Source organism: Myxocyprinus asiaticus, chromosome 22, assembly GCF_019703515.2.
Source record: "Myxocyprinus asiaticus isolate MX2 ecotype Aquarium Trade chromosome 22, UBuf_Myxa_2, whole genome shotgun sequence".
Taxonomy (NCBI): Eukaryota; Metazoa; Chordata; class Actinopteri; order Cypriniformes; family Catostomidae; genus Myxocyprinus; species Myxocyprinus asiaticus.
Window position 1 is genome coordinate 6,115,944 of NC_059365.1, and position 15,736 is coordinate 6,131,679.

Consider the following 15,736-nt stretch of genomic DNA (forward strand, 5'->3'; position numbering starts at 1 on the left):
TCAACAGCACACAAAGCGATCAGACAGCTGTTTTCAGCACTTTTTTACACCTAGACTTGATCATAAAATGATCTAAATTCACAATCTGCTTTCAGAAATGAGCTAAAAGCCACATGTAACTCTTCGAACTCTTAGCATCTTAAAAGCACGTGCATATACAATGATGAAATACAAATCAATATCCATTTTTTAAGGATTTTAGTGCATTTTCGCATCATGGCCCGTGTCATTATTTACCTTGAACTCTGGGCCGTTCATGCAGGCCATTGAAAAGACACATTTCTTAAGGTTGGAGTTTGAGGCTGTCTTCAGTTGTGTTCATTGTGTGGGAGACTGTGAGAGGAGCAGTCTGTTAGATTATACTGAAGGAGCAACAACCAACCCCACATAGTAGCACTGCACTGCTGCCAACAGACATGGGTAAGTGCAAACTTTTTACTCTATTATCAGGATATGAGTGAGTCGTGACTAGGACATTTCAGAAGTTATTGCAGCATTTGTGTATATAATTGAATATAATTTCAGATTGTGTTTGTAGTTTGATCAACTAGTGCAAAGCTGAACAAAACTTGACAGTGAGATACTTTCATATGCATCTGCAAAAAGTGTGTGTGTTTGTCTTCACATATTTTTTATTATTATTTTAAATCAAACAACCTACTTTTTGTTAAATGTTTTGTTTTGTTTTATTTAGATATATTTAACTGTGAAGAGCAGTTTTATTGTACTCCAAATAGTTAATTTAGATGTTAGATTAAAAAGTTTTAAGTTTAACCAACTTTTGATACTCATTGTTTATTTAAATATCTTGATTTACTGTTTATTGTGATGACATAAAGGTTAATTCAGGGTTATTTAATTGTGATGCTTTGATGTGCAGGTGTTTATTATTATAGTTATCAATTAATGTAATCTAATACAATTAATAATTTAATATTATAATCTATAAAATTATTCAGAAATACATTTAAAAAAAAGCAATTCACACAAAACAACAACTTGAATACTGTTTTTTTAATCATGTTGTTTTCAATTAGTGATTTTGATATTTTTTCTGCAGCGTGAAGCATTTACATGTTTCCATTGATCATGGTATAAATATTGTGGGGGGTTGTACTTGCTTGTTTTGACTGTTGGAGGGGTACCGTCCCCCCATCCCCTCTGGAATCTATGCCCCTGGAAAAAAAGTAATTCCCATTAAAAGCTGAAATTTGTAAAAAGAAAAGAAATTGAAGTAGTGCAGAATAATCTTTTATTAATAACTTCTTGAAAAATAGGCAGTGAAACTATTCTGTTTTAAAATATTATTAATATTATTAAAACTTTTTCTCCATTAACCAACATCTTATGGAGTTTTGTGTTCCTTGCCACAGTCGCCTTCAGCTTGCTCACTGGGTTTCTAAATACAATTATTTAATTATTTAATTTCTATACACATTTTACAATCATATTTAATCAAACTACACAATGATGACTCTAAGACTTTATAGATATTACAGTTTCATTTTTTGTTAATGCATGATTTCCTGTAAAGCTGCTTTGAAACGATGTGTGTTGTGAAAAGCGCTATACAAATAAAAATGACTTGACTTGTTTAAACTACCCTGTGTTTATAAATCAGACTATTTGATACCAAGTACAGTTTCTCTATAAGCATCCTGTGTATGTACCATTACCCCCAACTACATCCCAAATCTTCCCCCCTTCTTTATTCACTATCATTTCTCCCCTATACTAATTTTAGTCAGTCTGTAGGGGTCTGAGGTGGTGCTGGCTCTTTGTGTGCTCGTCATTGCAGGCCCTTGTGTTGCATCGAGACAAAGGCTATTGTCAGTGCAACCACAAAAAGAGACACTCTCGCTCTTGGTCCTCCTTATTTTCTCACACTTTTCACACTGTGGTACAGACCAGCTCCGTCACCCACCCCCACACCAGCACGATACGGATGAAGGAAGAATGGCCACTTAAACCAGATCTTCCAGACTCACGATTTAGAGCTGCAGCTGCGTCTTTGTGCGCAGTTGTTTGCATGATCTGGAATGTGCTTCAGTTTTGGCACATGTGAATGGATTTTAAATAAGGGTCTATGACAGTATAGGTTGTGTTATTGTTTTAGATGAGAATGAGCACTGTTTGCAAATGGATATGGTGTGTGTTAGCACCAAAAGTCAAGTCATTTTTATTTGTATAGTGCTTTTCACAACACACACAGTTTCAAAGCAACTTTACAGGAAATCATGCATTACATTTTTTTTTTTTCAAAATTAAACCGTAATATCTATAAAGTCTTAGAGTGATTATTGTGTAGTTTGATTAAATATGATTGTAAATTGTGTATAGAAATTAAATAATAATTGTATTTAGAAACCCAGTGAGCAAGCTGAAGGCGACTGTGGCAAGGAACACAAAACTTCATAAGATGTTGGTTAATGGAGAAAAATAACCTTGAGAGAAACCAGGCTCACTGTGGGGGCCAGTTCCCCTCTGGCTAACATCATGAATATAATGCCAATATTAGTTATTTATGTGCAGTACAAGTCATGGTTTAAAATTTGTAAATTAAGCGCTAAGGTCCATTGTAAGATTAATGACTAATGTCTTTTGAAGTCCATCCTGGATTAACTGCAGAAGTTCACATAGATGCATTGTCCTTGGTTGACTGATGAAGGCTTTTGTTGGCAATTAAATGATCGTCTATGTATTCCATTTCAAGAGTAACCCAGTGGGGAAAGCTAGGAAGCAATTATCCTTCAAGCAGAAAAGAATAAACTATATGTTTACATTTTCTGATGGAAATGTAAGTGATATTTGATAAAATACCCATCCAAAACTTGCCACCATGATGCTAGGGCGGTTCACCAGTCATTGAAAACCTGGAAATATCAAGGAATTTAATATTTTTTTCATAATAGTATTGTTACATTTCTAGAATGTGTAAATGTTTCTACTTGTTTACTGCTCGAAATTATTTCCTTGACTAAATAAGCTCTGTACAAATGCTTGTGTGATGAATTGCAGGTTGTTATGAATGCTGTACGCGCTGCCTGGGAGGAGTGCCGTACGTCTCTCTGGTGGCAACTCTACTGTGTTTCTCTGGCATCGCTCTGTTCTGCGGCTGTGGACATCAGGCACTCACAGAGAGCGAGAGACTCATTGAAACCTACTTCACCCGAAACAGTCAGGACTACATCACCCTAGCGTACCTGTGTGTGCCATTAGCATCTCGCTGAGCAACCATAGTGGGGTCCAAAAGTCTGAGAGCATGAGTGAAAATGCATCATTTTGCCTTTTTTTATTTTAATACAACATTTTTCATTATACATTATATTGTCAGCATAACAATTTGAGTGAAAAGTTGAACTGAAACTTTAATATGAGTAATATTCAATGAAAGCAAGGGAAAAAAATCTGGAGATAACATCCAGTTAGTCAATGTCACAAATTTGCTTACAGTTGATAAGTGACCTAGAAATAATGCAATCGTAAATATTTCTTATTCATTTTATATTATTATGTTTCTTTGTTTTACATTTTTTCAAAATCCTAAATGCTAAAACTAGATTTTGAATCCCAGATTTTTATTGTGCTCTCAGACTTTTGGTCCCCACTGTATATGTGATCCAATCAATCGAATGGCAAATCAATTTGTTTTGACCAAACATAAAGTCATTTGTAAGTAATTTATAAGAACACTTACAGCTTTTTATGGGGCTTAACTAGAATAGGGCTAAAACGATTAGTTGACATTATACAGTACAGTACTTTTGTTGTCAAATAGTTGTCTGATCTCGTGGGATGTAACATGAGATCATATTAAAAAGGTGCCACTGCGAGAGCCTCATTAAGTGCCACAAGATAATAGACACTTATATTCAAAATACACTCTTTGATCTCTTATGCAGTGTTGCTTCTCAGGTACATGCATCTTATTTGAAGGATTTTTTCAAAAAAAAATTTTTTACTGGAAAATAAGCCTCAGAGAGGAAAAAAAAAAGTTACACAAAAATGAAAATTCTCTCATCATTTACTTACACTCATGCCATTCCAGATGTTTATGACTTTCTTCTGCAGAACACAAATGAAGATTTTTTTAGAAGAATATCTCAACTCTGTACGTCCATACAATGCAAGTGCACGGTGACCAAAATTTTGAAGCTCATAAAAGTAATGCACAAGACTCCAGTGGTTAAATCCATGTCTTCTGAAGCGATCCAATCAGTTTTGGGTGAGAACAGATCAAAATATAACTCCTTTTTCACTATAAGTTTTGACATCAACAGTCTCCTTGGCAATCAAGATTTCAAGCTCGATTACACTTCCCATATAGCGCTTTGTGCATCCATCAAGTACTAGGAAGTGTAATCGAGCTTGAAATCATGATCATGCCTAGAGACTGCAATGGCAAGGTGTACAGTGAAAAAGGACTTACATTTTGTTCTGTTCCCACCCAAAACCGATTGGATCGCTTCAGAAGACATGGATTTAACCACTGGAGTCTTGTGCATTAGTTTTATGCTGCCATTATGTGTTTTTTGGAGCTTCAGAATGTTGGTCACAATTCACTTCCATTGTATGGACCTGCAGAGCTGAAATATTCTTCTAAAAATCTTCATTTGTGTTCTGCAGAAGTAAGTCATACACATCTGGGATGGCATGAGAGTGAGTAAATGGTCAACTATCCCTTTAAGAATAGGGTTTTATCAGTGTATTTTGCACTGAATTATACTTCATAAAAACCCTCATGTATTTTTTCCCCCTGTAATTCAGTAAGGGTAATTTAAAGGTGCACTCATTATTTTTTTCCAAATTAAAAAAAAAAGTTCTACTCCTAAAGAAATCAATTGCATATGAATAAAATCGTGAGCTTGAAACTCCTGTCATATCAGTAACCTTATAAAAGCTGTTTTATTCTATAAAAATTGTCAAGTAAGAGCTGTTGCAATAATCGCCCAAATACTCTAATAATCGTTAGATTAGTCGATTATTAAAATAATAGTTCGTTGCTGCCCTAAACTAGAATGTATCTGTGTTCAAGGAAGTAGCCAAGCAAGTTTTAAACTACTGTTTGGAGAGATGCCTTGTTTAAACAGTCTTGTGCAAACATGTTTCTGTCTTTCTCTCTCCTGTAGTATTGAGTATTTCCAGTATGTTATCTACGGCCTGGCCTCCTCCTTCTTCCTGTACTGTATAGTCCTGTTGGCTGAAGGTTTTTACACCACCAGTGCGGTACGGCAATCATTTGGAGAATTCCGTAGTACCACTTGTGGCCGCTGTCTCAGCACAACGGTGAGTGATGAGTTCCAGTTGTCCTTGGGCACAGTTAATTTAGCTAAAGGACACATTAAATCCTTAAAGGAGTATTTCATCCAAAAATGAATATTCTGACATAATTTATAGTCATTGGTCCTTTTGGAGCTTGACACGTGAAAAAAAATTAATGCAGGTTTGGACAACATTTGGGTGAAAAAATGATGGAATTTTAATCTTTGGCTGATTTATCCCATTAAGACAGAATGCATGAAGTTGATGTTTTTACATATTTCTCGCATAGTTCATCGTGATTACATACTTCCTGGTTGTAGTCTGGTTACTGGTGTTCTCCCTGTCTGCACTTCCTGTCTACTTCTTCTACAACATGGCAAACACCTGTCAGACCATTAACTTCCTGTCTGAGACGCCCTCCAGCATCAACCAGCTGTGCATAGATGCCAGACAGTACGGTAATGACCTCACGATGCTTTCATCACATCTGTTCTGTCTTGTGACAGCTTGGGAGTTTGATATAGCCGAAAGTAATAATGAATAAAGTCCTTTTGATGCTCCTTAACCTTGACTTTTGTAAGAATAATATGAGATGAGCCTCTTATAGATAATGAAGTTTCTTGATGTTCTCAAGAAATCCACTCTTGGAATATTTAAGGGATTATTTACACAACCAGTTAACATCTGGTCATGATTTACTCGACCTCATGTCGTTTCAAAACCCATATGACTTTCTTTATTCAATGGAACACAAAAGTCGTAAAGGTTTGGAACTATATGAGGGTAAGGGATGGCTGAATGATGACTTTTCATACCTATTAAACTACGTGGTGTTATACTATATCTCAAAGAATCATCACTGTGCCTTGGTCTTTTACATGTTGTTTTATGTCTCTGTCTCTCTAAGGTTTACTTCCATGGAACGCAGTGCCAGGAAAGGCTTGTGGAATGACCCTGTCTAATGTATGCAAAACAAGAGAAGTAAGACATGCCTCTGAGTGATTCAGTGTAATTCCTGTAATTCCTCAGAATAACTTCCTCAAGGTTTGCCAAATCTAAACTAAGATCAAACATTCACATGGTGCAGCAGAATTAAGGCCTGTTCACACTGACCACAATATTGCTGGAAGTCGCTAGGGGGTGGATTATCGAAACATTCTAAAGAATAAAATGATTCATAACTACTATTTTTTTCTTCTTAGTATGTTCTTAAGAAAAAAGTTACTAATATTTTGTATTCTCAAAAAAAAAAAAAAAAAGAAAAAAAAAAAAGACTTTTTTTCTGAAACCGTCAACATTAATAGTTACCGTAGATACTTTCATACAAACTTGTAATTGATCCTATGAACTCTTGATTTTTCTCTTAAAGGAATATTCCAGGTTCACTACAAATTATGCTTACTCGACAGCATTTGTGTTATGTTGTTTACCAAAAAAAAATATTTTTGACTTGCCCCTCCTTTTCTTTAAACAATGCAAAAATCAGTGCTCCAGTGAGGCATTTACAATGGAAGTGAATGGGGCCAATCCGTAAACATTAAAATAATCATCATTTTAAAAGTATAGTCACAAGACATAAATAATATGCATGTTAACATGATTTTAGTGTTACTTACTAACCTTTTCTGTGTTTTACAACTTTGTTGCCATGAAGTAACTCTAAAACCTAATACCCTAGATGACTGTAAAAACGACGATTTAAACAACTTTACAGCTCAAATAACACGTTTTAACAGGAGAATTAATACAAGTGCTTTTATAAAATTCTAAGCTTCACATTTCTGCCTTTTTAAACCTTCATAAATTGGCCCCATTCACTTCCACTGTAAGTGCCTCACTGTAACCTCGATTTTTAAGAAAAGGAGTGATGAGATTTTTTGTTTTTTTTGTTTTTGGTAATCAACATTATGCCACAAATGCTGTTGATTAAGCTTAACTTGTACTGAATCCAGAATATTCCTTTTAAAAAATGTTCATGGATCCAGCCCCAGGTCGCTGTTCTGTTGGTCACTGGTAGGCATGAGGCGTTCTGTCGCTGGTTGCTGTAACGTGGGCCGCACAACTAGCCAATGTTTTTGAAAATCTGATCACAAATGAGATGTATTTCCCCCTACAAAAATAGACAAGAAATTGCTACTAAAACATTAAGATTGCACAGGGGAAAATGTATGTATTTAAATTGCTGCGGTGAATAATGCATTATATTATGAACAAAGATGAACTATTATCAATGCATGAATCAAACTCAGTACGACAGCAATTGTTTTATTATAATATATTATTTTTATTACTTTTATAAGGTATGTCCCAGTACCATTTTTAATTTTTTTGAGAACTAGTTTCTGTACCGATACTTTCTTTTTGGTACTTGCTAATGCTTTTTTGTGGTTTTTGTTTTTCTGAATTGCATATAAAATGTTTGTTTTTTCATCAAAATGGAGTCTAAATAATCCATTAAAACTTGAATCAAATGAAAATTGAACAATTCACTTAAAAATTACTTTTATCAAATGAAGTGCTTTTACACAGAATCTTACAGCACAATCCAAAATACAACATTGGAGTTATTTTATTTATTTATTTTAAGTGCTGCATAACAGAATCACAGATGTGCAATATTGCTTAAATTTAAGATAATTATTATTGGTTTATTATTATTAGTAGTAGTAGTAGTATTACAGTGAATATTACATAACTATATACAGCAGTTTTTCCATTTAAATTTAGCATTTATTTTAGAGTGAAGCCCTTTCCATTTCTGTGTTTTTGATGGTAGCTTCTCACATCTGGAATAACAGGTTTCTACATGACCCAATGTGATTATGAAACCTCAAAAGGCTGTATTTAATTAAATAAATATGTAGTCTCTATGTGCTTCATGCTACAAAGTGAATTAGCACTCTGCTCACTTTCATCTGCTACAAACAGAGCTCAATGCTCATGATGGTGTTTTATGTGTATGAGCCAAGGAGCTCTAAAAGGTATGAGCGCACAACACCGGCTCCACACATTCACTTTGTAGCACGCAGCACATGCAGACTATATATTTATCTCATTAAATCGCAGCCTTTGCGGTTTAATAATCATGCTAGGACATAATGTGATTTTAATTTGTGCGCTGAATATTTATGGAATGACATTCATACGTCATATGGTATCGATTTTTGATATTGAAGCATTTTTACAAGCACAGGCACAAGTGCATGAACGTGGTATCGGACCTGATTCTGATACCAATATTGGTATCGGGACATCCCGACGTTTTTTTTTTCTTTATCATCATCATATAGAACAGCGCTACTCAACACGCGGCCCTCGAGCGATCTTTTGCAGGCTGCGTTATGATATCATCATGAGAAATATATTTAACAGCAGCCTATCAATTCTGTATGAATTGTGAGGTGGCCATTTTCATGAGGATTTACGCTAGTTCTCTACATTGCTGAATCACTTTAGAGAGGGAATTCAACTGCAAGATCATATCTGGGCATGGCACTGGACATCTCGCAATCTCACTTGAGAGTTACTCAACTCAATGCAAATCTGTCCAATCTCTTGATTAGCTCATCAAAGATATGTCTTCATCATGATAACAGTATTTGCAGGAAAAAATAACAGTTTTTCCTGCAGTGACGGCATTGAAACGCCTTCACACAAATGCGTTTTATTGTTCTACTTCGTTCTACTAAACGCTAAGGGAGGTGAACAAATGTATATGACTTGTCACTGCAGGACTTTTGGTGCTAATTTTGGATATATCGTTCTTGTTTTTGAACACATCTCTGGTGTATGTGATGTTGAACACTCATGGTGTTTGTTCGTTGACAATCACAGTGACACCAGAACTGATCTATATCAGAAAATTGAACTGTTACACCCCTTACCTTTAAAATAATTACTAAAAGGAATAGTTCACTCAAAAATGAAAATTCTCTTATCATTTACTCACCCTCATCCCATCCCAGATGTATGACTTTCTTTCTTCTGCAGAACACAAATGAAGATTTTTAGAAGAATATCTCTGCTCTGTAGGTCCATACAATGCAAGTGAATGGTGACCAGACTTTTGAAGCTCCCAAAAACACAAAGGCAGCATAAAAGTAATCCATATGACTCCAGTGGTTAAATCCATGTCTTCAGAAGTTATTTGATAGGTGTGGGTGAGAAAAAGATAAATATTTTTGTCCTTTTTTACTGTGAATCTACATTTTCACATCTGTAAGTCACATGTGGCGCCTGTTTAGTTTTAGTTTTACTTTCACATCTAAAAGTGAAAGTGGAGATTTATAGTAAAAAAGCCAAGGACTTAAATATTGATCTGTCTCATCCACAGAGCTGAGATATTTTTTCTAAATAGTCATCTTTTGTCATCAGCAGAAAAAAAGAATGTCATACACATGTGGGATGGCATGAAGGTGAGTAAATGATGAGAGAATTTTCATTTTTAGGTGAACTATCCCATTTTATATATTAAAAATTAAGAGTGCAGCCCTCAAGGGTACAGGGATCCATCTTTGCGGCCTCTGACCTTTCCGAGTTGAGTAGCCCTAATATAGAACATCATATAAAACAGTGAAATCGGTCACAGTAACAAGAACTCTTGTATTCTTGCTGACGCTTGACTACAGTATCTTAGATGGATTATATGAGCTTCAATGTCTTCCCTCCTATTCTTTTTTTTTTTTTTTTTTTTTTAAAGTTAAACTTTTCTCAGCTTTGTCAAGTTACTGGGCATGGCAGTCACTGTCACTCATGTTGCCAGAAATAGCCAACTCTCTTTGAAACTAAATGAGTTCTGGACTTTTTGTCACTGTGAGACGCTGTCAGCGTGAACAGGGCTTTAGGATGTCAATGTTCTGCACTTTACTTTACACTTGTTTTTCAGTTTTCCCTGACATATGATCTCTACATTGCTGCCTTCGCTGGAGCGGGGATGACAGTCTTGGCTCTGGTGAGTGACCGAAACACAACACAATCAGAGTTTGTTTGCATGATGGCATGGCCGTAGGTGTCAAATAGTTCTGTTCCTGCATTTATTAAGGGGTTGGCTGTAATGTATTGTTTGCAGTCATGGTTAGGAATGACTTATGTGATTGTGAGAACTTTTTGTCAGTGTATTTTTTTTATGCTTTAAAAGGGAGTTTTAAGCACTGTGAGAATGTCATGACCACAAACATGTGATTTGTGAGATATTTTTAGAACTGGTGTCAAAGCCAATGCCGTGGCACTTTCTCAAAGAGCATAGTGCTTTTTTATTAAATTAAGCTAAAATATTATGACAGAAAAATATTTTAGCTTCTTTTCAGGTTTACTAATAGTGTTTGCTAAGTCATGCCTTATTATTACTACTAACACTTGGGGTTAGGTTTAGGATTTGAACAACCCCTACCTTTACAGTAATTATTAAACTTTGGTACATACAACATGAATTACACTTTAAATGTGGCTTGTTGAGAAGAGGTGTGCTTTTACTTTTCTAAGCAATTGGACTTGGGATTTTTATATGGCCGGGTCTAAGAAGGGGCTAGTTGGGGCATTGCACCACTACAATTTCCATATCCCTCCCCCCCGAAACTTCTGACGTCCCCCAGACCAACTCCAAAGCATGATGAAGGGGGACCAACCCAAGCGAAATTATCAAAGAGAAGTACCCCACGATCCGACAAAGAGATAAGCAATGATAACATCCTAGTACCGCACCTTGATTTTTACCTAATGGTAGATTTAAAAAACAAATCCATAGACTTACATTGAAGGAGGGACCAAAGTCATATCTAGAGACCAGGATATCATAGATATTATAGATGCGGTGAAGTCTGGCATGGGTATGCACCACTAACATTGTTTTTTTGTTTTTTTCTTCTAGTTTTATGTTATTTTTTTTTGTCACTGGGTCATATCTCTCTTTATTTCTCTCTCTTCAGCTCACATATACTGTGTCCACCACCTATAACTTTGCAGTTCTACGGTATCTGGGGAGAAAGGGCATCAGTCCACGGTGTTAGCATCTTCTCTGTCCTGGTGTCCACCAGAAGTCCTCCTTCTGCCAATAACAGCACCATATTGCAGCACTTTAGAGTTCCTTATTATCACCTTTTCCACACAACAACACCTTTTTCTGACTCTCTTTTTTTTTTCAGATTTCATTTGATCTAAAGATTTTTAAAAAAAAAAAATCTTTGCTCCAAATTAGAAGTTTTATCTCCTTTATTTTTACATCAACACCTCCTTTTCTCCTACGGCATAATGCCCATTTTTTAGGGAAATATCTTGAGTTTCCCATTGCCTGGGAAGTTTGTATTTGGTATTCGTATTAAGTTTAAACTTTGTATTTTGTTTCGCATTTGGTAGTCGTAACTGATAAGTGTGTGTTTAAGTGATTTTGGCTGAGAACAAATGAATGTGTTGGATTTTTTTAAATATTTCTTTTTCTTTTTTACTTGCCAACAAACAAATGAAGCTTTTTAGCTCCTAATGCAAAAACAAAATGAAGTGGAGAATGCATATTTATTTGATGCATATTTAAGGTGTACTTGATGATTTATCTGTGTATTTTATGCTACCACAGAAAATAATTGGAAATGCAGTCATATTAGCTTGTTACTTCAAAAAAACAGCTTAATGGGTAGTATTCTGGCAAGCTTTATCATGATTTTTCATCAACAGTACACAAGGCATACAAACTAAAATGTACAGAACTTAAAAAAGAGCCACAGTTTACCACTAGTAATTATGTTGGTTTGACAAAGCCACCATACTTTTATTCTACAGACTAAGTTTAGGGGTTTTCCAAAATCCCTAAACCAAGACTAAAATTATACAATTGTAAGACTATAATCAATTATAACTCCTCCTAGAGCTTTCTACATCCACCAAACTCAGCTCAGACCTTCAGACTGTTCTCACTTGGGTTGCTTTGTCTTTTCTTACTGATCGGAGGTGCAGTTTTTCCGTAACGGACCACAAAAAATTCCATAGACTCCAATAGACTTTCACTGACGGAATGTTCAAATGGGCCAAGACTCTGACTGTCAATGGGTACGTCTCAATCTGCCACCTAGTTTAGTAGTCAGGGCACTGACCAGAGAGACGGCCATTTCTAGGGCTGTTCCATTCGCAGATTCGTTCCATTGCACTGAAATGTTCGCTCCCTAAAAATTCCCAGAATGCACCGTAAAACCAAGGAGCATCTTTGCTCACAATGTTTCCATACCAGAAAAGTTGTCAGGTCTTTTAAAGTCTCAAGTCGTTAGAAGACGAAATGCAAGTGTAAAATTTAGAAGTCCAAGCCTTACTTTCTCTTTAAAAGAGATGCTGTTTGTAAAATCTTTCATCCATAATGTACATGAAAGGGAAACAATCTTTTAAATATTCGAGTTTTTAGTAACACTTTTCTTTGTTGTATTTTTACTTATGTCATTTATCTTTCATAATAACTTTTTTTAATATCTACCATAAAAATGTACGACAGTGTTATTTATATAGCGATGTTGTTGATTAATAACAGCTGCGTTTAAACATGTGACCTCCTTTTGTGTTGCAGGTAATTGAGTCATAAATGTCCCAATTGAGTCATAAATGTCCCAATGTTCAGTGGATTAACACCCTTGCCAGTGCCCAAATTCGTGTTCACGATATACTCATTCACAACATAGGGAACTAGGGAGCAAGATGAGATGCACCCCTTCTATCTAGCTAGCTAGCTAGCTCTCTAACTATCTAGCAGTGTCCCAAACAACACACTATGCACTTACAAAATATACTATGCACTCAGCCATGTAGTGTATGAATTATCCAAGTGTAGTATCATCCCAAATGGAACACTTAAAGTTTTTTTTACTACACGGAAGTGTTCACTGTTTTACAAAATTTACGGAAGTGACGTTTCAAGCACACGTGATGTGTTTCCGCTAGCTTTAGCGCGTTAGCCAACCTCAGTTCAACACTCGTATCTTAAACAACATACATATTCACACAGCTTGGGGTGATGGTAAAGCATTCAACTCCCATTTGTAAGGTGCTGTATCCACTGAAGTTTCGCTAGCTACTACACTCTTCATTATTTACAACTGAAGTGTGCATGAAGTGCATGAAGTGTCCAACATTCCACACTTCTTTTTACAGCATTTTCAGTGTTAACATACTAACACTACTTGCACTATAAAATGGCTTAGAATAGTGCAGAAGTGTGCGGTTTGGGACACACCTCTACTGTCTGCTGGACTCTCAGTCAGTGTGTCTGACTGTAAGGCCTGTATAACCTTTAAAGTTTGAACTTTTAAAACTATTTTTAACAAGAATTTTTCAAACCAACATTAAAGTTTGTATTGACAAACTGTACCTATATACTGTAGTTTCACCATTGTGGTGGTTATGTGCACCATTGTTATGTGCCCTCATCTCGTAAACACATTAATTCCGACATGACTTGAAGGTGGCAATGAATCTTTAATTAAAGGGGCTGATCAATGTTGGAGTTCTCTCTCCCCCCTTAGTGATACCTTTTTAGGCCATGGCTGAATTATTACTTTTTTAACTTGATAGGACTCATGATTTTTACTTTATATGTTCCTACTATCAAATGTGTTTACAGTTAGTATAGTCCATTTGAGGCAGTTTGCAGAGATTATTAGAACCTAAATGACTTCATTGTATAAAAAATGTAATTTAAAATGAAAATGAAAAAAAAAATAAAAATGGTTTGGTAGATAGGCGATATCATATACTAAGATTTTAGTCAGATGCACAAAAAAGAAAACTCTCGCAGTGGTGATGGTTTCCATGGTGATCATCCCTCACATCTGGTTGCCATGGAGTCAGACAGAGCAATGTGTGTTGTTTTCTTGTGACCTTGGCACTTTTTCTCACAGACTCTTGAAAGGGCTGAGAAATGTGTAAACAATGGAGCTGCCCCGCATTGTTCAGGAGCCAGTTTGAAGAAAGCCCCACCACAATCCCATGCTAGGGGTCAGTTTCAGCATCAGAAGATTTCGCCCACCGACAAAGAGGGTTCTGGGACTTTTGTGCTGCTTAAAAGCCCTTCTATGACTGGTGCACAGATAGGGCTAATAATGTTTGTGCAGGTATTTAACCAATGTTGTTGCTAATATTAGTTTTTGTGGCTGGAATATTTATTCCCCACTCAAAAAGAAGGTGAAATATGCATTTGTAGATGTAGAAGAAAAAGAAAAGCAGCCATTATCAGACATAGCCTAATTTTTTTTACTTGTTTGCTGTAGATATAAATCCTTTGTATCACTTTCAAGAGTTAAATATTTTATTTTTCAATTTGGCATGCTTTTTTATTATTTGCTCCTGAATGTTTTTGATAATGACTGTCTTTGAGCCTGAGACAAAGGGTGATTGATCACCCCCTAGTATTTGGTGAAAGCAAGTGTTTAACTTGGAGTTAAAGGAACAGTTCACCCAAAAATCGAAATTCTGTCACCATTTGAACAGATGCCAACTCGGATGAGATTTGAGAGCTATGGAGGAGGGGAAGATTTTCAGTGAATAACAACTGAAATTTCAGTCTGTTCCTTACACAAAGCTATCATATGGCTTCAAAAGACTTGGGATATAGCGCACAAGTTGTATTAGGACTACATTTAAGCTAATTATATGGTGCTTTTTCTACTTTTTGGAGGTCGACAGCATCTGTCCATCTGTACTTTTATTGTATGGGAAAGAGCATCATGAACATTCTTTAAAACATCCCTTTTGTGTTCCATTAAAGCAAATCAGGCATGCTTGGATTGACGTGAGGGTGGGAAACTTTTGGGTGAACTATCCCTTTAAAAACCAGACTATTGTTTTGTAACTCTAATTATCAGGAGAATATTGTAGTTATTGTATAACTTTTTTTTTTTTTTTTTTTGCTACATTTTGTACTAATCAAAGTTTTTTTATTTTGTTTAATCAAATTTCCTAAATAGCACTAACACTATTTACAGTAGCTATTTTGTATACAGTCAATGCTTCATTCTTATTTAAAGCTTGGCTGCACTGTTTGTTGGTGTATTTGGTGCTGTAAAAACTGACAGGTTGGGAGTTTAGCAGCAAATAAAGAAGTCGATGACTTTCACCAATGGTTCGGTTCAGTTTGATTTTGACATTTAAAGAAACTTTGATGTTTGTCTTTACTAGGGATGCACCGATGTGAAAATGTTTACCCAATAAAAAAACTATAGGCTAATAACGATAGCGATATTTTGTCATCAGATCACTGTTTTACTTAGGAATGCTTAATAAATGTACAGAGATGGTACAAAAGCTTTTTTACTGTTCTAACAATAAATAATTTCCATTGAACACTGGAACTGTTGAACACATGACAGGCCAAAATTGTAAAGAGAACCACAGTGAAATATAAATACAAGATAAAAAGTAACTAAATATAATAACATGAGGATTGCTCTGAAAAAAGATTATTTTATATTTCTAAAACATTTCTGCACTTCTGTTTTTGATGTTT

General features: G+C 35.5%; 1 protein-coding gene across 1 annotated transcript; it reads left to right on the plus strand.

Annotated features, from left to right (window-relative positions):
- The first annotated feature begins 337 nt into the window (after nucleotides 1-337).
- On the plus strand, nucleotides 338-15,480 carry plp1a (proteolipid protein 1a). Its single transcript, XM_051649673.1, has 7 exons — nucleotides 338-420; nucleotides 3,019-3,205; nucleotides 5,130-5,286; nucleotides 5,552-5,720; nucleotides 6,170-6,243; nucleotides 10,148-10,213; nucleotides 11,187-15,480. The coding sequence occupies exons 1-7, from the start codon at nucleotides 417-419 to the stop codon at nucleotides 11,265-11,267; spliced, it is 738 nt and encodes a 245-aa protein (XP_051505633.1). The 5' UTR covers nucleotides 338-416; the 3' UTR covers nucleotides 11,268-15,480.
- The last annotated feature ends 256 nt before the right edge of the window (nucleotides 15,481-15,736 follow it).

Bases quoted from the DNA above. Each gene is read 5' to 3' on its own strand.
- plp1a (XM_051649673.1), top strand. The intron at 3,206-5,129 runs GTGTGTGCCATT...TCTCTCCTGTAG, and splicing joins TACATCACCCTAGCGTACCT to TATTGAGTATTTCCAGTATG. The intron at 5,721-6,169 runs GTAATGACCTCA...TGTCTCTCTAAG, and splicing joins CATAGATGCCAGACAGTACG to GTTTACTTCCATGGAACGCA.